The 26,738-nt window shown below is 40.5% G+C and overlaps 1 protein-coding gene and 1 long non-coding RNA gene across 2 annotated transcripts in view; both read right to left on the bottom strand.

Annotated features, from left to right (window-relative positions):
* Positions 1-1,566, bottom strand: part of LOC135213388 (protein krueppel-like) — a 46,201-nt gene extending 44,635 nt beyond the window's left edge. The window contains exon 1 of the mRNA XM_064247365.1: positions 1,305-1,566. Coding sequence (XP_064103435.1) covers positions 1,305-1,566 — 262 coding nt within the window. The remainder of the gene's footprint in view (positions 1-1,304) is intronic.
* An 890-nt stretch (positions 1,567-2,456) lies between these two features.
* LOC135213464 (uncharacterized) overlaps positions 2,457-26,738 on the bottom strand; it is a 43,891-nt gene continuing 19,609 nt past the window's right edge. Inside the window, exons 2-3 of the long non-coding RNA XR_010314139.1 lie at positions 17,403-17,571; positions 2,457-2,516 (exon numbers count right to left, since the gene is read on the bottom strand). This is a non-coding gene — a long non-coding RNA (uncharacterized LOC135213464). The remainder of the gene's footprint in view (positions 2,517-17,402; positions 17,572-26,738) is intronic.

Genomic DNA, 26,738 nt, shown 5'->3' with positions numbered 1-26,738 from the left:
AAGATCACACATACAAATGTGAAGAAAAACAACAAATTTTACTTATTACTGCATCATTATTATGCCACTCAGAAACCATTTTTCTTTAAAACAGGTCACATAAAACAATTAATAAATACTTGAAAATGTGTGAAAAGTTACTTCAAAATATAACATTTGTTATTTACTGAAAAAATTAAAACTTAAAAAAAAGTAAACAAACCAGTCTCTACTCAAGAAGAAAAACATACGTACTTATTACTTGATCATTATCATGCCACTGAAACACTATTTTTCTTTAACAGATCACATACACAATGAATAAATACTTGAAAATTGTGTGAAAATCACTTCAGGACATATTAAAATTTTGATAACTACTGAAAAAATAAAACAAAGAAGGAAAAAAAGTAATTCTTTACTCATGAAGACAACATTATTAACACTTTACTGATCGTTTGTCATGCCACGGGTATTTATTTATATTCACAAAATTTAACATTCCTTAGTTGGGTTCAAACTTAGCAATTAACTCATTTGTTAGTGCTGCTTTTGAGGCAATTTCACTTGAAGATACATTCACTATAGCTGTGTATGAAATTGATGAATTTTCTGCATTTTATTTAAAATTTTAGTGAAATTACATTCTAAAATTGTACTAGAACCCTAAGTGTGAAAGAAATTATGCTAAGCTCCAATTCTTGGGTCAAATTATGCTAAAAAACATGAAATTATGCTACATTTGGTAGCACTGGATGACGCCAACTAGCGGTGGCTGGCGGAAACAGTTTGTTACAAACATCATATGGTCGTGGGTCGGAAACTGGTTTTTTGGTTGAAAACAGATACAAAGTTTATTGGAAATTTAGTGGCGAAATCCGATTATGTCGAGTTCTAATACGGTCGTGAACCGGGTCTCTACTGTATATGTATGTATGTATAAACATTTTCTCATAAGGCAAATATAATCATTTTTAACTTCCTGCACTTATCTGAGCTCATAAGCAAAAGTTCCCCAATAAAGAAAGAGAGCATCTTCTTGTCCACTTACGTCAAACAAAATTTCGCTTGCCAATGGTACTTAAGTTCTCCTGAACAATATTCAAATTACAGCAGTTATGTAAAAGCATCTAATAAAAATTACTTGGACAGAGATAAAGTAGTATACAGTTTCTGTCTACTGTGAATTCTCGTGTCTTTTGAGATTGTTTATTATTGTTAAGTGAATGCTTTCTCTCAAGCAGTGTGTTTTCATGTGTTTTGTGAGATTACATGACACAGAAAAAGTTTTTTGACATACAGAGCAAGTATATGGTTTCTCTCACGTATGAGTTCTATGTATTTGAGAGCACTTGATCTAGAAAAAACTTCTTTGACATACGAGCAAGTATATGGTTTCTCTCCTGTATGAGTTCTCATGTGTATTTTGAGATGAGTTGATTGAGAAAAACTACTTTGACATGTAGAGCAAGTATATGGTTTCTCTCCCGTATGAGTTCTCATGTGATGTTTGAGAGTATTTGAATCAGAAAAACTTCTTTGACATACAGAGCAAGTAAATGGTTTCTCTCCTGTATGAGTTCTCATGTGACTTTTGAGATGACTTGATTGAGAAAAACTACTTTGACATGTAGAGCAAATATATGGTTTCTCTCCTGTATGAGTTTCTCATGTGGGACTTTTGAAGATAAAACTTAAAACCTTGGAAAAACGTTTTGAATACCAGAGCAAAGTATTTTATGGTTTCTTTTTTCTCCTGATGGAGATTCTCATGTGATGTTTTGAGAGTACGTAAATCAGAAAAACTTCTTTGACATACAGAGCAAGAATATGGTTTCTCTCCTGTATGAGTTCTCATGTGTCTTTTGAGATTAGATGATTGAGAAAAACTACTTTGACATGTAGAGCAAATATATGGTTTCTCTCCGTATGAGTTCTCATGTGGTTTGAGAGATCACCTGATCGAGAAAAAACTACTTTGACATGTAGAGCAAGTATATGGTTCTCTCCCGTATGAGTTCTCATGTGAATTTTGAGAGTACTTAAAACAGAATAACGTTTTTGACATACAGAGCAAGTATATGGTTTCTCTCCTGTATGAGTTCTCATGTGATATTTCAGGTCGTCAATTCTTGAAAATGTCCTTTGGCATTCAGTACAAGTTAATCGCTTCCCTGCGTGTTGCTTCTACCCAAATGTCTATTTTCTTCTCCAATACAGATCTTTTTCTTTCTGCTCTCTCATCACAACTTGGAGAGCTGTCCTTTTCACACTTAATACCAGATTGGGAAGAACAGTTCACATCAAAATCACCATAGTCAAAAAAAAATTCCGGTTCTGCCTTGATTTCTAAGAAGGGGTCTACAAATGAAGAGTTATCACATGCATTTTCTGTTGGACCCTCTTTCCAAATCCTCTTCTCTTCTTTGGTAGCAGCAATGATGACAATTCTTCAGCCTTCCATTTCCAAAGGATGATTCTATGTGCAATACTCAATCCTAGTTAGGAGCTGAAGGAAATTTCCTGTTTGGAATAATCTGAAATAAAATAAACAATCTGAGACCAACATGTTCTGAATAGCACCATTCATAACAACTCTTAAAGTAAGCATTCTCAGGGAAAAGAAACATTACAATGCAATGATCATCTGGACTCAATTTGTCTCTAAAGAAATAAAACATCGTAAGCAACACATTTAGTCAGGCCAAAGTTGTTGACAATTCAACAACTGGCTAGCACCTTTCCTTCATGGGTTGGGAGTATTATAAATCTATTTACAAAAGAATGGCTTTTTTTCCTTGTACAAACTACATGTGCATTTTGAGGTAGCAAAGGGTAGTACTTTTCATTAGAAAAGCTCCTTCAGCTAGCAGTATGGCTATTGCAGCAGCCAGTGGTATATTTTCTTTTCTAATACTATTCTATTCTTTCCACATTCCATGTCAAAACTTGGGTGGTTGGTCTTTTCACTCTTTACATAGGCTGGAATGTATATTTTACATCAACTTCACCATAATCAAAAATATACATTGTGGCTCCCCTTGACTTCCATGGAAGAATCTATAACTAGAGATCAATCAACTGTGACTTTGGTATGCTTATCCCCAAAATTCTCATTTTGTTATTTAATTACAAGCAAAACTGAATTTTCAGCTTCCATCCTCAAAGGATGCTGAATATACAGTCGATGCCTGTGATTCTCGGGGGATAGGTACCACAAACCCCCCCCTCACTCCTGCAAATCACTAAAATCCATGAATACTGATAACCCTTTAAATACACTTACAACTTTCTATTTTGGAAAAAAGAAACCCGCAAGATTATTGAGTATAACTTGTTTACTTGTAAGTATTTACATAGTGTTTTTGTTAACACTCGAGTACTTTCAGGCCTTATCTGTGGCCCTCTCTAATACAAAGTGAAATTGCTGGAATGAGAGAATCACTGAATAAACCATTTTTCATTCATGCTATCACAAAATCTACATCATCTTATGGAATGGTGGGCTGCACCCAGGTCTTTTGCAAGTTCAAAATAATCCTAGTTTATTTTCAGCCTGCTTTCAATGACTGGAACAATTATATCAGTTAAAAAAAACAAAATATTTAATGAGACCAACTATGTATGTACACTTCTAAGCATCACAAATTATTTCTAAAATGAAAATTTTGAATCAATTTGTATTTTTGATAACTTGAGAACCTGAGGTCTTTACATAAGGGAAAATCTCAAAGCGCCACCTGGATCTGGTTTAAAAACAGAAACAAGGTTTGGTGGCATGGGAGGGACAGCCAATGGGGTGAGAGTAGGCAGAGCCTGACCTCTCTTCTCCCTTTCAGCCCAGGTAATTGTACAAGTGGTGGCTTGAGGTGGCCATTTACATAAAGGTTTGTGAGTTTTGAAAAACACAAATCGACTACAAACTTGTCACTTGTTCATACACTGAAAAGCTTTAGAACCCAGTGGTTTGGCTCACCTGGGTTCACTTCTTGGTCAGTTGTTAAAGCATAGGAGGGAGTCGTATAGCTCTGATCTGTTAAGTGAAAGATTACTCAACAGCCTGATGTCCAGGCTTCGACACAATGGGAACTCCAGTCTACATTGTGTCCAGGAAGGAGGGAAAAGAACCTATAATGGTGCCAGATTGTTCTATTGTCATTCTAAGCAAGTTACATATCAAAATCGTAGCCGGTGCGCCCAAAAGGGGCCTTTCTTTTCCTTGTGGCACAAATCGTTAGACAATATGATAAAGGTGATGACCTACAGGAGTGACAGATTGCTGGGGCTTCAAGTGACAGTAGGGAACTCTAAAAAAAAAATCCTAATAATTAATGTTTATATGCCCTGGGAAAATAACAATAATTTTTGATCATTATGGCATGATCCTGGGAGGGGAGTTACACAGTATTATTCACGATTCTCCTGCTGATCATATTTGTATAATCAGGGACCTTAAGTCTCACCATACAAAACAATTTTATAATGAACTTACTCGCTTCTGTCAAAATCATGCTCTCCAAATTAGCGAAGTAATGCTCCTCCCTCCCTCCTCCTATTCTTATGTACATAATAGAGAGGACGCAATTACAACCTCCTGGCTGGACCATTGCATTACATCTCCACAACTTTATGATTCTATTATGACCTGCAATATTCGCTACGATTTTGGAACAGGCTACGATCACATCCCATTACAGATGTCATTCAGTACCCCACCCCTCCCGGCCGTGAACCCCCTAACTGACCACCCACCAGCGGTACTGGGATTTTAAAAACCAATAAAAAACCAAATACTTTAGGGCGACCACAGAAACCAGGTTGTGGTCGATAGTTCAACCGGCAGACACCTTACTTTGTACTAACACAAATTGTAGAAATGACCACCACAGAAGGGATCTGAAATGAATTCTACTCGAACATAATCTCTGCTATGCTTGCTTCGGGCAGGGCTGCCTATAGATTTCGCCAAGGTATTCTCGTGATATTACCTGGATGAAATGACTTGGTTAAAGATCTGTATACATACTCACGAGAAATGTTTTTACTGTGGAGGCAAAATGGTAGCCTGAGGGAAGGACACCCTGCATTATTAATGAGACAGGCGAGAGCGCGGTTCAAACTTGCTCTTAAGCACTGCAGATTAAATGGAAAACAACTAAGAGCCGATGCAATGTCTAGAAACTTAGAATCTGATGATTATCCTCATCTTTGGAAAGACATCCAGTCCTTAAATCCCAGAACTAAAAAGCTATCACAGAGTAGGGGAAGCAGTCGGAGACTAAGCTATCGCAAGTATGTGGGGTGATCACTTCAGCAATATCCTGAATTGCATAAATGATCAAGATTCCTGAAGGGATATAGATAACCTCCTTACTGACAACATTCAATTTCATTTTGCAGATCGTATTACTCCAGGTAACATCAGCGACGCCATAAACAGCCTACCAAAGAATAAATCGCCCGGCTGTGATGGTCTTCCCACAGAGGCTTTCAAATTCTGCCATCTGATAATTTACATTTTGCTAGTTGCCCTATTCAATGCGTGTATAATTCACCAGTTTCTTACAGACTCCCTACTCTTAGTTCACTTGATACCATTAACCCTTAAACGCCGAAGTGGTAGAAATCAAAAACTCCCCCGAATGCCGGAGCCGGTTTTGAGTGAGCGTGGAAGCGGAAAAAATAATTTTTAACAAAAAATCAACAGCGCGCTAGTTTTCAAGATTAAGAGTTCATTTTTGGCTCCTTTTTTTTGTCATTGCCTGAAGTTTAGTATGCAATCATCAGAAATGAAAAATAATATCATTATCATATGTAAATAATGTGATATATGGTAGCAAAAAAAAAAAATTCATACATAATTGTATTAAAATCACGCTGTGCAAAAAACGGTAAAAGCTAACGAGTTTCTTTTTTTTTCGTTGTATTGTACACTAAATTGAAATCATTTTGATATATAATACATTGTAAAACAATAAAAGCAACACCGGAAAAATATTATCACAAAATGATGTACGAATTCGTAACGCGCGGACGTAAACAAATATTTTTTTTCAAAAATTCACCGTAAATCTAAATATTGTTCTAGAGACTTCCAATTTGTTTCAAAATGAATAAAAATGATTGAATATTACGATACTGTAAGAGTTTTTAGCTTACAATTGCGTTTTTCTACCATTTCGGTAGAGTCAAAGTTGACCGAACGTGGTTTTTTTTCTATTTATCGTGATTTATATGCAAATATTTCAAAAATGAGAAAAGCTACAACCTTCAAATATTTTTCCTTTTATTTTACATGAAATTGCGCACATTTTCATATATAAAATTCTATGAAATGCCTAATATGAAACGGAGCAAATTTTCCGAGAATTCGATGTACGCAATTCGGAGATTTATGGCGGAGAATCCGCGCGCAGAGGGAAGGAAAGTTTTTTTCATAAATTCACCATAAATCGAAATATTGTGCTAGAGACTTCAAATTTGCTGCAAAATGAAGGTAAATGATTGAATATTACTAAAATATAAGAGTTTTAGCTTACAATTGCGTTTTTCGACCATTTCGGTAGAGTCAAAGTTGACCGAACAGGTTTTTTTTCGGTTTTTTTTCTATTTATCGTGATTTATATGCAAATATTTCGAAAATGAGAAAAGCTACAACCTTCAATTATTTTTCGTTGTATTCCAAATGAAATTGCGCACATTTTCATATATAAACCTTTATGTAACGGCTAATTTAAAATGGTGCAAACATTACCACAATCGCACGTATGATTTTTTCGGAAGAGTTACCGCGCGGACGTAAGGAAAAAGTTATTTTTTTCATAAATTCACCATAAATCGAAATATTGGGCTAGAGACTTCCAATTTGTTACAAAATGAAGGTAAATAATTGAATATTACTAAAATATAAGTGTTTTAGCTTACAATTGCGTTTTTCGACCATTTCGGTAGAGTCAAAATTGACCGAAGGTTGAAAATTTGTCTCTTATCATTTTTTATATGCAAATATTTCAAAAAATGATAAAGCTACAACATGGGTTGTTTTTAGTTGTTATTTTGTGCATGAAATTGTGCACATTTTCCAATATTATAAAAACTTTATATAACGGCTAATTTTAAAATGGTGCAAACATTACCACAATCGAATATATGATTTTTTTTGGAAGAGTTACCGCGCGGACTTAAGGAAAAGGTTTTTTCATAAATTCACCATAAATCGAAATATTGTGCTAGAGACTTCCAATTTGTTGCAAAACTAAGGTAAATAGTTGAATATTACTACAATATAAGCGTTTTAGCTTACAATTGCGTTTTTTGACCATTTTGGTAGAGTCAAAGTTGACCGAAGGTTGAAATTTTGGCACTTATCGTTATTTATAAGGAAATATTTCAAAACTGATAAAAGTTACAATCATGAGTATTTTTTTGTTGTATTTTAAATGAAATTGCGCACATTTTCATATATAATACTTCATGTAACGGATAATTTAAAACGGTGCAAAAATTATGTCAAAGTGACGAAATAATTTTTGAGATGTGTCACTGATACTTTTTAGTGCGATAAGAAAGAAATTCGCGCTTGCGCGCCTGCGCAACGATTGTAAACAAAACAATGCCTTGATCCGTGAACTCCCAGCATCCCCCAAGGCGCGTGATTCAAAAGTTTTTGGCTGGTAGGCCTATAAGTATTTTTCCGCGAATTTTTAAAAAAAACTTTTTTGTTTTTTGAGCCGACGTATGGTACGTCCATTCGGAAATCGGGGGAGATTTTGACTCGACGTTTAATACGTCCATTCGGCGTTTAAGGGTTAATCAAAAACAAGCTAAAAGATGTAGCTGACCCTGGTAACTACCGGTCGATTGCAATCGCACCGAAGATATTTGAGTCAGTTTTTCTAGTGAGACTTCTCCCCTTTCTACATCACTGACAACCAGTTCAGATTTAAAGCAAACCACTTGACCGACACCTGCATCTATATACTGAAAGAATTGCTGAACTACTATCTATCATCAGCCTCTCCTGTTTTCCTTTGTTTTGTGAATGTTAGAAAAGCATTTGACAGAGTAAACTACCTGAAGCTCTTCCTGAAGCTGCATAAAAGAGGCACACCCCTATATCTAATTGGCATTTTACATTGCTGGTTCTCCACACAGCAATTCTGTGTCAAATAGGGTAATGTATTATCGTACACCTTTGGCTCCCTAAATGGGCTTCGGCAAGGGGGTATTCTCTCTCATACTTGTTTAATCTACACAGATGCCTGAATGTCAAACTAAACTCAAAGCTAAACTCACGCTCAATCTGTCAATGAAACAACTATAAACAACCTCTATTGCGCCGACGATATGGTTCCAATTTCCCCATCAGTGCAAGGTCTCCAACAACTCATCAACACTTGCCGCCAATATGCAGAGGAATTTGATATACTATACAACGAAACCAAGACCCAGTACATGTCGCTGCTCCCGAGATCGCTTAAGCATATTGCAGAACCACAAATTTTCCTCGGAAACCATCAGCTGGAATTTGTGCACGAATTTCTGTGTTTGGGTCACATTATCACCGATGATCTAAAACATACAGCAGACATTGAACAGAGGCGTCGTAAACTATGTGCAACTGGCAACATGATTGCAAGGAGGTTTGCCTTCTGTCACCGAGACATGAAACTGCTGCTCCTCCGCACTCGTACTGGCTACAGTATTTATGGGTGTTTCCCTATACGACGAACTATACCCAAGAGACCCATTGAGACGGTATCAGTTGTGCACAATGACCATTTTGAGACACCTCACAAACACTCCGCCACACAGATGTTCATAGAAAACCACCAGGACAATTTAAAAATCATTGCAAGGCGAACAATGTCCAGTCTGATAACCCGAGTGAGAAGCAGCAGCAACTCACTCATACAAAGCATCCTAAGAAGTGAAGCAAGAAGAAGATCTAAATTGTGGGAAAGATGGGAAAATGAGGCCTTTGTACCCTAAAGGACTTAATCTCTGTATTGGCAAGATGTCATCTGCAGATTTTGTTATTATTATATTTATTGCTGATATTTTAATTTTTCATTATTACTGTGATTACTATCAAATTCAATTTTTGTATTTAGCCCTCTGGACCTGACTACTGTAACCACCTAAGGTCTCTAGTTGAAATTCAAGTTATATAATCTGTGCACTAACTGTTATAACTCTCAATGCATTTTTTTTCTCACCAATATGATTACTGTTATTAAGAGTATTATGATTACTATCTTTTAAGCTACCTCAGCAATTGTGTGGATAAGTGCCGATAATTCATTTTTTTATCATGTTGCCTCATGTATCTAGATTGTGTATGTTACTGTTTGTATTTTGCATATTCCATGTAAATGGCCCTCAGCTGAAATAAAGGATATTATTATTATTATTCTAATCCCTCTCTCCCCTTGAAAGAGAGAAGGTAGGAGCTGCAAGCAGAATACATATTCAGTCAATAATACAAACTGTCATATCTTACATTACAGTTATTTATTGTCAAATATTTTCAATGTCAGATCTTTCTTCAGTACAAACAATCCTGTAGTACTTATTACATTGGCCATACTGTATGATGTAAATAACAAAAATGTAGTAAAAATCTTCTCAAGGCTATAAAGTAATTTGTATTTTTTTCTAACATACAAACCTGAATGTTTTACATAGGGTTTAGCTTCCGAACTTTCAAACAAGGGCTACCAATGGTTGGAATGGAAGCCCCACCCACTTGTCGGTCCGCACTCCATTTTGCCTTTGGGCTCAGGTATCAGAATGAGGGGTGGCTGAGGTGAGCCATAAATGGAAAGACCTTCAAGTTTGTATGTTAAGAAACATACAAATAACAGTGGACCCCCTTATTCGTGGGGGATGCATACCAGACCCCAGCCCCCTGCAAATAGTTAGAATCTACGAATAGTTGAATAGTTAGACCCCCCTCTAAAATTCTTATACGTAACTGCCTATCTTGAATGTGTAAACACCAGAATATCCCTAAAAAGACCATCCTACATCAAATATACATTAAAATATCATCCTATTAATGTACACATAAATCTTTGTAATATTATTAATACTATTTCAACGTACATCTTAACAACTTATGTTTAAAAATATACGTACGCATTGTCTGAGTTAGTTACACATGAAAATAATCCAGTTCCCCATAAGTATTCAATAATGCACATTTTCTTTTCACACAGTTACTATTGAAGCCTCCAGTTTTCTTTTTACAAGGGAAACAATTGTATGTAAAATCACCAGAGAGAGAGAGAGAGAGAGAGAGAGAGAGAGAGAGAGAGAGAGAGAGAGAGAGAGAGAGAGAGAGAACAAAAATATAGTCGAATCCTGCTATTTGCAGACCCCGTATTTGCGAATTTCTTTATGGCTCTTAAATACTCGTTATTCGCGGCAAATTCATGTATTCGCTGTGTTTTTCTGTGAGAAATATCTACAAATTACTGAATTTTGATATCAATTTCATGATTAAATGCACTTTTTCTGATAAAACTATTAAAAAAAAACAGGTATAAGCAGTTTTGGTGGTTTTTTTTTACTTTGAAATAACAAAATACGTATGCAGTTTTAAGTGTATTTATAGGGGTTCTAAGTATTCGTGTATTCTAGCTCGATCTTAAAAGATGAGATCATGAAGGACTCTACTATTAGAAATCTCTGGTAAATGAAACCTAAATAGTAGAGTAAGAGAGAGACTTGGATTTCCTGAGGAAAAGAAGAAAATCCGCCACCTTTGCTATCGTGGGGCGGGAAATACTATGCCCCTGTGCCCTGCACCATGTACGGTACATCGCCCACCTTACCTGGTATAACTTCCTTGTAGACTTCCTCAGGCACATAGAAAGTTGTCAAGCCATTCCTTCTGAAAGACCGGACTTTCGGGCTGCTCGCTGCACAGTCTCCATGCAGCTAGGTTGAGCACGGGAAGGTTCTTGTGGTAATGATGAAAATGAGGCTGTTTGAGAAGATCCTTCCTTCGTGGCAGGAGGATTGAAGGTTTGGACAGCACTTCCAAGAGGTCCGGGAACCACGGTCTCTGAGGCCAAAACGGAGCAATTAGGGTCATCTCCATATTCTTGCACCCTCTTAGCTTTGCCAGTACCTGATGAATGAGGCCGAACGGAGGGAAGGCATATACTTGTAGAGTGTCCCACGGGTGGAGCATAGCGTCCGTCCCGCAAGACACAGGGTCTGCTACTTAAGAGAAATATACCGGGAGATGATAGTTCAACCTTGTGGCGAACAGATCCACCGTGGCTGGCCACCTCTTTAACAGTGATTGGACTACCTCTTGCATTAATGTCCATTCGCTTCCTCGGACTTCTTTCGAACGGCTCAGCGCATCTGCTAGGACGTTGAGTTTTCCCGTGATGAACTGCGGAAGTACCGTATATTTCGGCGTATAAGTCGACCGGAAGATAAGTCGACCCCCCTATTCTGAGTAAATTTTTATGATTTTAACTAATATCGGGTATATTAGTCGACCTATAAAATATGAGGCCAACCAGACGCTCAATATAAGCAGCAGGGTAAAATGTATCATATAAGATAACCTGAATGTTATTACGGTACAAATGTTGCTCTACTTACCATATGAAATACAGGTATATTAACAAATCTGTGTAACATGTAAAACATGATACCTACAAATATGATTAGAAATGACGAAACGAAAGATACGTTACTCGAGTGTAATGTAAACAAACAAAGCGCTAACTAACGCTGCATAACAGCCTACGTATATATATATATATATATATATATATATATATATATATATATATATGTATGTACAAACTGCCACTCAAGTTAATGTTTGATGAATTGTTTAATTCAAGTGACGATGACTCAAGTAATTTTGAAGGATTTTAAATACATATTTACCATTAAATAAAAGTTTTTTATTTTATTTTATGTGATAAATAAAGATGTCATACCATAAATGTTTTTGAACAATACCACGGTAAATAGAAAACTGTCAGAGTGAACGCATCTTTCTCAACTTCGGTACTACTGTTACTACAAATGATTACGCAATGTTTACACTTATTCTGCGATTGGGGTTTCTTCAAGTTACTTTGATTTTTTTCATTTTATTTAAGGTAATGGATGTTCTAATGTATTATAATTGTCGTATTACAGTGTGAAATGTTTTTAATGCTGGTATTTACATACATAGTTACCTCAACAAGGCTGTCATTGTTATTAGCCAACTGTAAAGCCTGGATTCTTGTACCAATAATAAAGATTCACTTCTTGTTACCGTTAGATAAGTCGACCCCCTAATTTTGGCATGATTTTTTGGGGCTAAAGGGTCGACTTATACGCCGAAATATACGGTAATGAGGTCTTGCAGCTTTCGCACCAACGTAAGATTCTCTGCGCGACAATGTTCGGAGTTGACGACCTTGTACCTCCCTCTTTCTTTAGGTAAGCTAGTACCGTAGCGTTGTCTGAAAAGGGTGCTACGACTTTCCCCCCAGACTTGATCTTTGAAGCTTAACAGAGCCTCCTCTATGGCTCTTAATTCTTGAAAATTTATTGACTCTTCCCGATCCAAAACCCTCCAAAGGCCCTTGGCCTGAGCTTCCTCCAGGGTTGCACCCCAACCCTGATTCGAGGCATCTGAATACAGATGTACATCCGGAATCGGGAGGGCAAGACTTACGCCGGTGGTCAGATGAGCCTCTTCTGACCACCACCGAAGATCCTCGAGGCAGGAATCGTCCCAGGTTATCACTGCGCCCTCTTCTCGAAAATCCCAGCGATTCCTGAGACGTACCTGCAGAGAACGCATCTGGAAACGAGAGCCTGGAACTAGAAGGGACAGAAATGACATCTTCCCCAGAAGACTTCTCCATTCTTTTGCAAGTTGCACTCTGTCTGAGAGGAAGAGCTTGACTTGTTCAAAATTGACCGCATGGTTCTCGAGTCAGGAAAGCCTTCAAAAGAGGCGTCCGAATCTCCACGCCGAGATAGGTAATAGTCTGAGAAGGGAACAGGGATCTCTTCGTCGTGTTGATATGAATCCCCAATGTCTCACAGAGTTTTAGAAGGAAATTCCTTGCTCTGAGAGCCTCCTCCCTGGAAGAGGCTTGAATTAGCCAATCGTCCAGGTACTTCCTCATGCGGAAGCCCTGATGATGCATGATAGCAGAAACAGGAGCCATCACCCTCGTGAACACCTGAGGTGCTGTGGTCAGTCCGAAACAGAGGACTTTGAACTGGAAGGTTCCCAGTGGACCCGAGAAACGAAGGAATCTCCGAGATTCCGGATGTATTGGAAACTTAAGAGATATGCATCCTTGCAGTCCACTGACACCATCCAGTCCTGTTTTCGGACTGACCTCAGCACCGACTGAGTTGTTTCCATACGAAACTTCATGGAAACTATGAAATGGTTCAGGCCCGAAAGATCTATGATGGGCCTCCAAGAACCGTCCGCCTTGGAGGTTACAAATCAATTGTAAAAGCCCGAAGTGGGGGGAGCTAGTTCTAACACTCCCTTGTCCCACAAGGAATGAATCTTTGTCACCAAAGTTTTCCCCCTGATGGATGACGGGGAATAGCTTGAAAGAACTACCGGGGAATTGGATAGTGGAGGGGCCGAGTGGAAAGGGATCTTGTACCTCACTTTCAAGATCTCCACCACCCAACTCTCCGCACCCCACTTTTCCCAGGTTGTTACGAAGGGGACAAACAACCTCCTACTGCGTCAACGAGGGGTGGTGTCTCCTATCTCCGAAAACCCTTCTTGCTAGAAGATGGGTTTTGGATGAAGCAGACGAAGGTTTGGATGAAAACCCGACTTTCTTGGGAGACCTGGCCGGGGAGGATGAACCGGACAAAACTCGCTTGTGAATATCTGGGAAATGAGGTGGGAGATGGCCCAGATAAAGGTCCCTCCTCTTCTTGCCGACAAAGGTAGTACAATTAGCCGAGACGTTTGCTTGATGAGCTAAGCCCATCGACACCGACATGATGAGGTTATCAAACAAAACGGGATCGGAAGGAGTATACCCGTCCCGTTTTAAGAAACCCATGAGGCCTGAGAGCATCCACATAGTATGAGACAGAGCTTCGGATTGATTCCTAAAGTGTCTTCCAAAAGGGCTGCTTCTCTCACCAAAATACCAACGAGTCTGTTACCTGCCGGGACCTTGGAAGGAGAGGTACTCTGAAACCCGAAGAGGGGTTACCTGCTACACCATACAATGGCTTACAACTGGGAATAAGAGCAGAGTCCTGCCTACCCGCCCCCACTACCGCAGCTAACCGAGAGTCTGCCTCCCTCGGGGCTTGTTCTACATGCCCAAACCAAGGCAACTTGCATGATGGATTGTGACAACCAGCGGTTGGTCAAGAAAAGTTGTTCAAACATACCTTGGCTAGGTTTAAAAAAGGGTTCCTCATCAACTTTCGACTGAGGAAACAGAAGGTGAATGAGGTTTATCATTCTACAATACGCGCTGTCTACTGTCATCGAACAGCTTGATAAAGGAAGAGGAGGACCTTCATCCTCGACAGAAAATTCTCTATCTGCATCCTTCGAATACACCTGAGCGGAAGGAGAAGCAGAGGCAAGACTGACTCCCGGAATACCACCCTGACGAGACGGAGAACCTAACCTTCCCTGACCTACACCTAAGGACTGAACATCGGGAGAAATGAAAACCGGATATGAGTCAACCACAAATGGTTGCACAATATCAACACCTCTACCAAGAGATGCGGAAGCTACCGATCGATTTAAGGCTTCTTGCGGAAGCAAAACACGGCTGGGGCTGCGCAAACCTAGCGCTTCATGACCTTGATTCAACAACCTGGATTGAACCGAACTAACATCTAAGGGCGATCTTCCCCGAACATGCTAAGAAGCCGCATCCTCTGCGCGAACGTCTACCGCCGCTGAATACAAAACATCCTCACGTAACCGTCCGTCCTTGCTGAGCGGCCATTGGACCCGACAAAGTCCAGAAACCTGGAAGTCCAGCTATCAAAACCCGACACCGAATTAACACCAGTACCTGATTCCAGCAGAATATCTCCTACCTTAGGAAGGACGGACGAAGAAGGGAAAACAGCGGAAGATACACTGGGAACTACTCTCGGTCCAGTGATCGCAGAAGTGGGGAAGGTAACCGAGGCACCTGCCGCAGCAACGCTGAAACCAGCGGAAGACGAAGGGATACCGAAAGAAGAAACCTGCGAAGGCAGGGAAGACATCAACACCTCACCAGCACAGGAAAAACCTGCGGAACGCGACACAGCTGCATTAGAAGCAAAAGTATTCTCATAAGGGAAACCAAAGGAGAAGGCATGAGACATGCGACACCCCCCTCCCCCAAGGCTGGGCTGCCGAATGATCTGACTGAAGTAGAAACCCCCGAAACTGGGGGAAGAGAAACTGCGAACCCGGGGATATAGAAGGGTTAGAAGCCATCCTTTTAAGGGAAAGAAAATAAATTGAATCTTTACCACCTTGAAAATCTAAATACATTTTATCGTTACCGAATTCAGGGAAATTCTTAAAAACATGGTCTTGAATATTACTGATACTCAAAAGAAAAACACTGCCTACCTTAGGCCCTATAACCTTGTCAAAGGCCCAAGAGATCACCATTATAGTCAGCTAAATTGAATTGAGCAACTCTCGAGGAACCTTCAAAGGGCAAAGGTTCTGCAATACTTCCAGACGGAAAAGGAACCTTTGAAGAGAAGGGGGCATTCAAAGCATCTACCGCTGACGGAAACCGAGTTCAAAACTCCCAGAAGGAGGAAGGACAGATTTTACCTTCGGCGCAGTATTGGCCGGAACAAAGAGATCTCTGGATCCAATGGGGGATCCTAACCTAGCAGACTAAAATAAAGGATCTGAAGGCAACTGCCCTTGGAAAACTGTGCCTCTGCCTACTGATCCCTAACTCCTAGTTGTCTGTGTCAGTCGTATTTCTGAGTTTTCATTTTCAGACTTACGTTTTCAGGGGAATAAGGGAATTCTGCTGCGGACACTGCCTGCTCCTTGCCAGGGGGGACAGTGGTTCCTACCTTTTGGTTTTTTTGGGGGGATCTCCATGAACCACCGGCACCCGTTCAGGGCTGTTCAGAAGAGGCAGGGGGAGCTGGACGAGAGCGGTTATACATTGTTTCCCTATTGCTAACTTTCATCTTGTCCTGTAATTTAGACATCAGTGAGGTAATTAACCCAGACATACTTCGATGTCACCTATCTTTTTAACTTCTTATAAAGTACTGACTCCAACACACTACCTGCTTCTACCTTGGGTTTATTTGCTGAAACTACCCTACCTTTACTCTTTGAAGCAAGAACTTTCCTATGTTTAATATATGCCTGCATTTGATCCGTAGACCAGTCCTTACACTTGTCACATCGACAACCTAAATTGCATTGAATTTTCCTTCATGAGATACACAACGAACGTCGATCGTATTCGAGTGTACTCATCCTCCTTTTGCAGGTGGTACAGGAGCGATGAGTTGCTGCATCTTCGCTGGGATGGTCTGGAGGAGTCTTAGTTGGGGGAGGATCCTTTGCAGTTGATTCCATTTTACGGTCCGAGTCCATTATCAAAAGAAAACAAGCAGAGAAAAGCCAAGGCGAAATCCAAAAACAAGCAAAGGGCGTCAACAATCTTATCCAACGTGGTAGGGGGTCAGGCTGTGACCAAAGGTTCGCACGCCGCAAGAAACATCTTGACAGGCGAGCGAACAAAAAGCGATTGACGGGAGTAGTCACTGTCGGCCGGCGGCTGCAACCACGGACAGGTGACTTGGTAACAATATTTACTTGCAACGTTGGTAGCGCTGGCAGTTAAAATTTTACCTAAGTGTTGGTAATTTTTGTGGGGTGTTGTTCGGGCTGGTCAGGTGACCAGGACTAATTCAGGTGTTCATGTGGTGTATTGCAATATACAATTACTTAAAGTTTGTGCATTTGTTACTACATCAATACAAACCCTCAGTCTTTGGATACAGAAGACGTACTTTTTGGAGGGAGGATTCTGAGTAGGCTTCTGAACTGACTGGTGGTTTGCCTCACCTGGGCCTCTATTTCTGGTCATGCAGAGCAAAGGAGCAAGTCCCATGCCTCTGACATGTTGAACATGCGTGTGTTCAACTGCCAGACTTCTGGGCCTTTTGAATTAATGGGTATTTGAGAAGCATCATTAATTTGAAAAAGGTTTGGATGAATCTGTAGTGTCGGAGAGAATAAAGCTAAAGATAATCAATGGGTTTATTTATTTTCAGCAATGCTCTACCCTAGCCAGAGAGAGGGTAGAACTTACTCCTATTAATCTGCAGTACATTAGATAATAGAAATATCACAGTTTTTAAAAGTAAACTGTGCTTTTCTTAACTATACAAACCTGAGGTCCTTTACATTAGGAATTACTTTCAGCAAGGGAACAGTACACACGCTCGAGGACCAATATCACAGCATGCTACGAGTTACAGGTACAATTCCGAGGTTAGGATATAGCCAACATGAAGATATCCAACCGTCTACCGCTGTAACCAACTATCTTCACTGTTTGCCTGTAAAAGAAAGGAAAAATAATTAAAAACAAAAAATCAAAATTTTTGAAAGTAAATTGTATTTTTCCTACCCAGTATACAAACCTGAGGTCCTTTACATTGGGAATTACTGTCAGCATAGGCTGGAATATGGCCATTAAATTCTTGAACAAATCGGTTAGGCAGTAACTACTGTCTGGTAGGCAGATCGGCCAGCCTGCCTGGATGTAAACACTCCACTTTGCCTCTCAGCCCAGGTTTCAGATTGAGGAGTGGCATGATGTGGGCATAAATGTAAAGGACCTCAGGTTTTTGTATAGTAGTTAGGAAAAATGAAGTTTTTATTGTAAAACTAATATTGTAATACCTACCTGAACACCTGAACAAGCCCTGGTCACTTACCAGCCCGAACCATCATTTATTAAAAATTTACCAAATCTTTGGTTAAAATAAACGATCAGTGTTGCCAATCTCCTGGCAAACACCCTCGTTACCTAGTTACCAGCCCACCGCTGATAGCCCTGCCTCACGGGCCGGTCACACCTGCCCTCTCACGTCAATCATAACTCAATAACTTTGTATGAGAGGGGAGGAGGGTGGGAATCATTCAGGTGTTCAGGTAGGTATTAAAATATTAGTTTTACAATAAAAACTTCATATTGCAATACACCCTCTGAACACCTGAACAAGCCCGATTAACAACATTAATTTGGAGGTGGGGAATCAAATCTACTAGGCCCTCCACTGTACCAGTTGTCAGTCAATATAATTGAGTACGCGGGTCAGTCTCAAGTTCATTTGTCACTCGTCCAAACTAATCTCCCATGTGTGGCCTTCTAGGCCTCCCATATGTGGAGGGAAAAACTCCCTGCACCTCTACCCTAAGGTCAAAACTCATTGAGTGCGGGAGGGATACAAACCTGTTTCCTCTCAGCTGGCTATGTGCCTCACCGAGTAGAGAAAAACTAAAGACCTCCCATGTGCTCTCGGCCTCTCATGTATGGAGGGAATCTGAAGACCTCCCATGTGGCTCTCGGCCTCTCATGTATGGAGGGAATCTGAAGACCTCCCATGTGGCTCTCGGCCTCTCATGTATGGAGGGAAACTGAAGACCTCCCATGTGGCCTTAGGCCTCTCATGTACGGAGGAGACAACGGTGTCGTCGATCGTAGTGATGTCCTCTCTTGTAGTGTTGTACCTGCCTGTCTGTACTCTGCCTGGTTGGCACTTGGAAGAATACCCTCAGATAGACCCAGACATGTTCTTTCCTATCTGTCCTAATACTTAAAATCCTCTCGTGATATATCATATCATGAATATCTTATACATATTCCTAATATTCGCTCCGTACTCTAATACTAACTCAGACAGCAAGATTGTTGGGTTTAAAAATAGAATTTAGGCCAAAGGCCGTGTATTGGGACCTATGAGGTCAGTCAGCGCTGAAGGGAAATTTACAAAGTTTGAAAAGGTGTGACAGGAAGAAAAACCTCTGTTGCACAATGAGTCCAGTGTTAGGAGAGCGTGGAAAATAGGATGAGAGAATATGAAATCCGAAAAGTAAGAGAGAGAAGAGAGAGAGAGAGAGAGAGAGAGAGAGAGAGAGAGAGAGAGAGAAATACAATCGTCTAGTATAAAGAGAATATAAAATCAGGGAAGTGAGAGAGAGAGAGAGAGAGAGAGAGAGAGAGAAGAGAGAGAGAGAGAGAGAGAGAGAGAGAGAGAGAGAGAGAGAGAGAGATAAATTACAATCGTCTAACATCTCCACCTCCGTAACTTGCACCCTCTTCTAAGTTAAAAGGGTATTATCTTAACGATAATATACTCGTATAACTCCGTACAGTTATGAACAACCGAACGAGAACTTGTTGTTAATGCGATCGACTCCTATAAAAACATCACTTTATTGTATTGATCAGCGTGTGACAGTAATCGAATCCGATAGCAACATCCGTTATTGTATTCATCCGCGTACGACGGTAATTACTGTATTCATGTTATAAATGCAGCTGAAGCTAATAAGGCAAAATTACGTGCATCAGCAACCTGGACCGAAGTCCCGAGCATTTGTATGAATTCAAACGCAGCCGTGGTAAAAGAAACTAATAGCATGAAAGATCTCTTACTGTGTTTTTTACACGACAAAGGATTAATAAAGTATATAAAGTGTAAGGTTCGTAATACCTATGAAAACGATGAAAAACGAACGGAATCCTAAATTTAAATTTAAAGCCATCTAACCCGAGGGAAAACTAGCTTCCAATGAGACGTATCAGTCAAATTTTTGGTCTTAAATTACCTCGTAGGACGAACAGTATGACTCGTTTCCATAAGTTAAGTATCCAGATATTCATTAATATGCTAACTAGGGACAAAAACATTAGCCGAGACCAAGTGATATGGTTGAATCTGGAACCAAGGAAGAAAAAAAAAAAAGACTAGCCGGCATCCTTGTCTGTCTAAGCCACACCTCCTTACAATAGTGCTGTTTGACGACAAGCTAGTGTAATTGTAATTTAATTGAAAAGTAATAAAATAATATTTAAAGGTAATTAAATTAACTTTATTAGGCCTAATATTAATTTCAGTTGTCATTGTAATTTGATAATACGACTGGTAATTTGTAACTGTAATTGACATAAGCGCAATGTAATTACTGACGGCAATAATCGGTTAAACGTATGAAGACGTCATACATACTAATTCCTTATATCTGACATCTGATTATATGCCCCAAGATAGATACCTCATTGACTATGTTAAATGTCAACATAGTTGAACACACGTCTCCTTCAAGACGTTTGTACAAACTTGGCATAAGTTAGAGTGTTGTTACGTTAGTCATTTTAGGCAATCAGGAGCGAATGAGATGGATACGGCGACGCAAACCCGTATTCGTCACCGCTGATTCCAGCGTGAATGACTGCCGAGTTAGTGTTTATACTAAGCTAATATGATGATACATATAATACAATTATAATGCTTTAGTCGGACAGAATCCGATCTTCATTCTGTTCGATTACATTCATATTAATTATCCTCAGATCAGATTCTCGTTCGTTTTCAATTACACCTGTACTGAATTATCCGAAGTCAGAGCCTACAGCGTTAGCCAATATAAAAATACTACCGATATGTTGTACAGCGAATACTTTAGGCTAGGCTAGGCTACTGAATATGCATACGATATATCATCGTGAAACACTAGGCTAACCGTAGTAATTTTATTCGATTTCTCTCCATACTGAATATCGTAGTCAATATGCATTGAACGGAGAATTGGTGATATTAACAATTATCGTATCGTATAAGTAGAGGAAAGTAACCTTAAAGACGAAGGAGCATATCTGAAAGACCAACACTGGCCTAAAAGCTTCTGATGCAAGGAACTCGAAGCAGGAAAAAGCCTAAAGATGCTCTAAGGACACTTTGCCTCTATAAACTACTACTTTTAATAGAAAACCGACCTGAAGAAGCCTGCACTTCTCTTCCTAAACTAAACACTATGTAGCCTATTATCCCTACTCGTCTATATCTGACCTAAGTTTTTTATCATCTCTGAGAACTTACACATCGAGGGAAGGGGAATCTGCTGCCAACACTGCCTGCTCCGCGCCAGGGGGGGACGGCGGATCCTGCCCTGTGGGCTTGCGGATCCCCATAACCCCCAGCACCGGTTAGGGATGGTTCTGGAACAGGCAGGGGAGCTGGAAAAGAACGATTAGTAATTTCAGTATCCCTATTGCTCGATCTATCCTCACTTAATCTTGACATAAAATCGGTAACAGAGATGTCATACTCGATGTCAGCCTACTCTCAAGTCTCTTAAAGAGCACTGTCTCTAAGTCTTTATCTTGATCTACGTTAGTCTCTTCCTGCCTACACTTACTTCTTAATACGAGACCTTTCCTACGTTTGAGATACCCTAACATCTGGTCCAAAGACCACTCCTGACATTCCAAACATCTGGTCTTTACATTATATTGAACAGGCCTACAATTTACGCATAAGGAATGACTATCGTGTCATAGGGTACTCATCCTTTTCTTGCATTGTTGGCAAAGACGATACGTTGTTGAACTTCCGCTCGTCGTTTTCTGTGATGTCGTGGCCGAGAATGCAGTAGTCGTTGTCGTAGCTTGTGTTGTTTCTACCTTTGCAGAATCAATGTCTGATGCAAGGTATTAAGAGCAATCCAACCGTAATCCAAAGGGATGCGTAATTCGTCACCAAAATCAATCAAATCAAAGGTGCAAATGAAGGCCAGGCAAGACCAAAAAGGAGTTCGCTGTGGATACATCTGTACTCCACCGCGAACGATAAGTGATTGACGTGAGAGGGCAGGTGTGACCGGCCCGTGAGGCAGGGCTATCAGCGGTGGGCTGGTAACTAGGTAACGAGGGTGTTTGCCAGGAGATTGGCAACACTGATCGTTTATTTTAACCAAAGATTTGGTAAATTTTTAATAAATGATGGTTCGGGCTGGTAAGTGACCAGGGCTTGTTCAGGTGTTCAGGGGGTGTATTGCAATATATATTTTACTTTCAAAAATTGTAATTTGTTCCTACACGATATACAAACCCTCGGTCCTTTACATTAGGAAGACTCACTGATTGGTGTGAGGAATGTGAGTGAGCCTCTAGAACTGACTGGAGTTCAGCACATCTGGGCTATTCCTCCTGGTTGTAAGAGCGAGGAGGAGTGCCCTGCCTCTGATAACTTGATCGGAGTATAGGAGCTGCCTTTTCAAAGTGAGTGAGGAATTGTGAAAAAGGGCTGGGAAGAATATTTAGAGTCGGAGACATTAATGTAAAGTTCTGGGAAGGGTTTGCATTGTTGCTAGTCTCCTTCCTCCCCTTGCTAGAGGAAGTTGCTTCCATGATTCTGATAAGAAAAATAGAAAGGAAGCTCAATGTGCAAGCTTATCGCATTAATCGTCTGACCAGCCAGTGAAAGTTCGAGTATCCTTAACCTGAAGGATGAGGAGTAGAAGGACGACGAGGGGAAGATGGAGAGGCCAGTCACTCTCGCATCCTTCTTACCTCTAGAACCGCACACCATAGGTGAGATGCAACTTGTCCTCTTGAAGGAACTGGGTAAGCACCACCACTGGTCCAAGGAAAAGAGGTTTCAAGGACCTGTGGGCAGACCCGAAGGAAGAAAGATAAAGATTTGGCTGTAATGAGACAGCATTTATCTTCCGGTCCGACATATTCTTCGGAGTGATCAAATGTACCCAGCCACTGGCACTGCTCACTCTCTGAGAGAGCGAACAGTAGACGTATCCAACTGCAGAGAAGTTACTCACGATCTCGAAAGACTCGGAGGAAGACGTGCCATTAAACACTCCTGCATGAAAGTCAGCAGTGGATAAAGGTACCAACACTCAAGGAAGGGTGTCGATCCTTTGCAGGTACAGCAACACACCAATAGGACAAAGTAATGACTGATCTGGATCAACCCATACAAAAGGCCAAATTGCAGATCACAAAGGTTTCAGACTCATGAACTCAATTATTTTTTTCAATAACAGATGGTGCTGGGAGCATGTTATTTTATGTAAAAAAACTGATTATGTTCGTTATTTCACGTATTTATCTGAAAGCAGCGTGAAAATAAAAGTAAAATGTGTTCTTTCATGGTGAGTATATTTTATTAAAATATATTTTCTCCACTATTATTTGCGGTCGAGTTTCATCATGTTACTGATGCACGATAATTTATAGTCATTAGCAGTGTGAACGTTGTTTTCTCAGCTTCAGCTACAAATGCAGCTTAAATTTAGCAGTATGTACTCCATACTATATTTCCATGCTGGTATTTTCTCCATAGCAAATAAATGTATAACGTAAAAATATATCGGTCCTATTCTACTTAATTAACGTCATTTGTAACAAAGCTACAGTATTTTGTTACTATCGTACGATGGCTGAAATGCAAGCAAAACGTTATCAGATTTGGTTCAGTTGTTGTAGCAAAATGAAGTTTTTATGTTAAAACAAAGTTTAATGTATACTTACCTGGCAGGTATATATATAGCTATATTCTCTGTTCCACCTGGCAGAAATTTTCAAATCTCGCGGCAAACGCTAGTAACCTTTTAGTAGTTCAGGCAACCACCACCCCCGCCGTTAGCCGTGGCGCTAGCGCCAGGAACCGTTCCCACTTGGCCAGATCCTTTCTCTGACCCTGTCTCCTGAGGGAGGAGGGTGGGCATTAAATTATATATACCTGCCAGGTAAGTATACATTAAACTTTGTTTTAACATAAAAACTTCATTTTAATGTATGACACTTACCTGGCAGGTATATATATAGCTGATTGACACATTTGGAGGTGGGTCAAAGACAGCAACATTATTAGAGTATAAATAATTAAAATTATCAATTTACTCTAGGTTCCTTACCTGCTAAGGTAGCTGACTTCATAGGTCCTGCCTCTAAGCCTGCTTAAACCTTAGGAGCTCTCAACAAGGAAGTGTCCTGTATGTTGAAGAAGCTAAGACTGGAACTGACAACTGGAAGTGTCCTGTATGTTGAAGAAGCTAAGACTGGAACTGACAACTGGGCGTGACCAATGTGTTGACAGAACCTTACAGCCCTCTTATGCCACGGCATTCAAGCTAGTAATAGATCATTACCTGAACTACACACACGCACCACACCAAGATAATACAAACCAGACTGATAAAAGTAAACAACACTTTTCTCAGACGACCAACAAACACAAACACCATCACCTGATAAAATTACTTAGCTTAAAAGAAGGTTATGGGGTGGTAACTCCTTTGCCCAATACTGTACCAGAGGACACGTATGGACCTAGCGTCTGACAATTATCAAAGTTGTCCTGAAGTATCCCTAAGATAATGAGACGCAAATATTGAATTAGTTCTCCAAAAGGTAGATTCAATAATTTCTTTGAGGGCTAAATTCTTTTTAAACGCCAATGAAGTCGCAACTGCCCTGACTTCATGAGCCTTCACTTTCAAGATACCAAAGCTCTGTTCTTGACACAACATGTGAGCTTCTCTAATTAACTCTCTCATAAAGAAGGCTAGAGCGTTCTTTGCCATGGATCTACTGGGGTCTTTGACTGAACACCAAAGAGCATCAGAATTCCCTCTGATCTCTCTTGTTTTTTCAATGTAGAAACGTAATGCTCTCACTGGGCAGAGAACTCTTTCTTGCTCATGTCCCACTAACTCAGATAGACCCAAGACATCAAAGGATCTTGGCCAAGGATTCGCAGGGTTCTCATTCTTGGCCAAAAAACCTTCCTGGAATGAACACACTGCGTTACCATGTCTCCATCCGACTTTCTTTGAAATGGCCTGAAGCTCACTACCTCTTTTAGCCGTTGCCAAAGCGACTAAAAAGATAGTCTTCTTAGACACATCTCTCAGAGAGGCTTTCTCTAAAGGCCCAAATTTACTAGAGGTTAGATGCCTCAAGACAACATCGAGGTTCCAAGCAGGTGGCCTGCATTGGGGCTGTTTCTTAGTACCAAATGACCTAATCAGATCTCTAAGGTCCAAATTATTAGAGATATCTAGATCTCTGTGTTTAAACACTGAGGTCAACATACTTTTATAGCCTTTGATTGTAGACACTGACAATCCTAAATCCTTCCTTAAGTATAGGAGGAAGTCTGCGATTTGGGTCACAGAGGTACTGGATGAAGACACTTTCCTCTTCCTACACCACTTACGGAAATTTTCCCACTTCGACTGATATACTGCGATTGTGGAGGTTCTTCTGGCTCTAGCCACTGCACTGGCCACCTCTCTAGAATATCCCCTCGCTCTGACAAGACTTTCGATAGTCTGAACGCAGTCAGACCCAGAGCGAGGGTATTCTTGTGAAATCTGTCGAAGTGGGGTTGTCTGAGTAAATCTACTCTTAGAGGAAGAGTTCTTGGTGTATCTATTGTCCATCCAGTACCTCTGTGAACCAACTTTCCTTTGGCCGGGCCAAAACGGAGCTATTAAGGTCATCCTCGTTTCCTTGGCTCTCCCTGAATTTCTTCATAACTTTTCCCCAGTACTTTGAATGGAGGAAAAAGTGTAAACGTCTAGGTTTGTCCAATCCATCAGGAAGGCGTCGACCGCCACTGCTTCCTGATCTGGAACCGGAGAGCAATAGGTTGGTAATCTTTTTGTTCTGGCTGTCGCAAAAAGATCTACTACCGGACGGCCCCACAACTTCCACAGGCTCTGACATACCTCCAGGTACAACGTCCACTCTGTCGGAAGAAGTTGTCCTCTTCTGCTCAACAGGTCCGCTCTCACATTCTTCTCCCCCTGGATGAACCTGGTGAGCAGAACGACGTTTTCCTCTTCCGCCCAAAGTAGGACTTCCTTTGCCAGCATGTAGAGGGGAAAAGAATGAGTCCCTCCTTGTTTGCGGATGTATGCCAGAGCCGTGTTGTTGTCCGAGTTGATCTGCACTGTCTTGTCTCGAATCAACTCTCTGAAGTGCTTCAAGGCCAAGAAAATTGCCATCAGTTCCTTCCTGTTTAATGTGCCAACTGTTCTTCCTTGTTCCAAAGACCCGACACCTCCTGAGGGCCTAATGTCGCTCCCCAACCTGCGTCCGACGCGTCGGAATACAAGATGAGGTCTGGGCTCTTCTGTTGAAGCGACATCCCTTCTGCTAACCTGCCTGGGGTTAGCCACCAACTTAATTCCTCCTTCACTTTGGAAGGAATTAGAAACTGGAAGGAATCCGGTTGCGATTTTCTTGGCCATGAATCTTTCAGGAAAAACTGTAGAGGTCTCATATGCAGTCTTCCCAGAAAAATGAACCTCTCTAGCGAAGAGTGTGCCCAGTAGACTCATCCACTCTCTTGCTGAGCATCGGTTTTTCTCTAGGAAGTCCTGCACCTTCCGAATGCATAGGGCTTGCCTTTCGGGGGACGGAAAAACCCGAAAAGTCGCTGACGATATCTGAATCCCCAAATAAACTATCTGTTGCTTGGGATTCAACTGAGACTTTCCCAGGTTTACGACAAGACCGAGGTCTTTTGCTAAGTCCAACGTTTGTTTCAGGTCCTCCAGACATTGACTTCTCGATTGGGATCTTATCAACCAGTCTTCCAAGTAAAAAGACACTCTGATCCCTCGTAAGTGCAACCATCTTGCTACATTGGACATCATCCTTGTGAACACTTGGGGGGCTGTGCAAAGG

This window comes from Macrobrachium nipponense, chromosome 42 (assembly GCF_015104395.2).
Source record: "Macrobrachium nipponense isolate FS-2020 chromosome 42, ASM1510439v2, whole genome shotgun sequence".
Classification (NCBI taxonomy): Eukaryota; Metazoa; Arthropoda; class Malacostraca; order Decapoda; family Palaemonidae; genus Macrobrachium; species Macrobrachium nipponense.
Note: the sequence above shows the minus strand (reverse complement) of the source record. Positions and strands in the feature narration are given on the sequence as shown.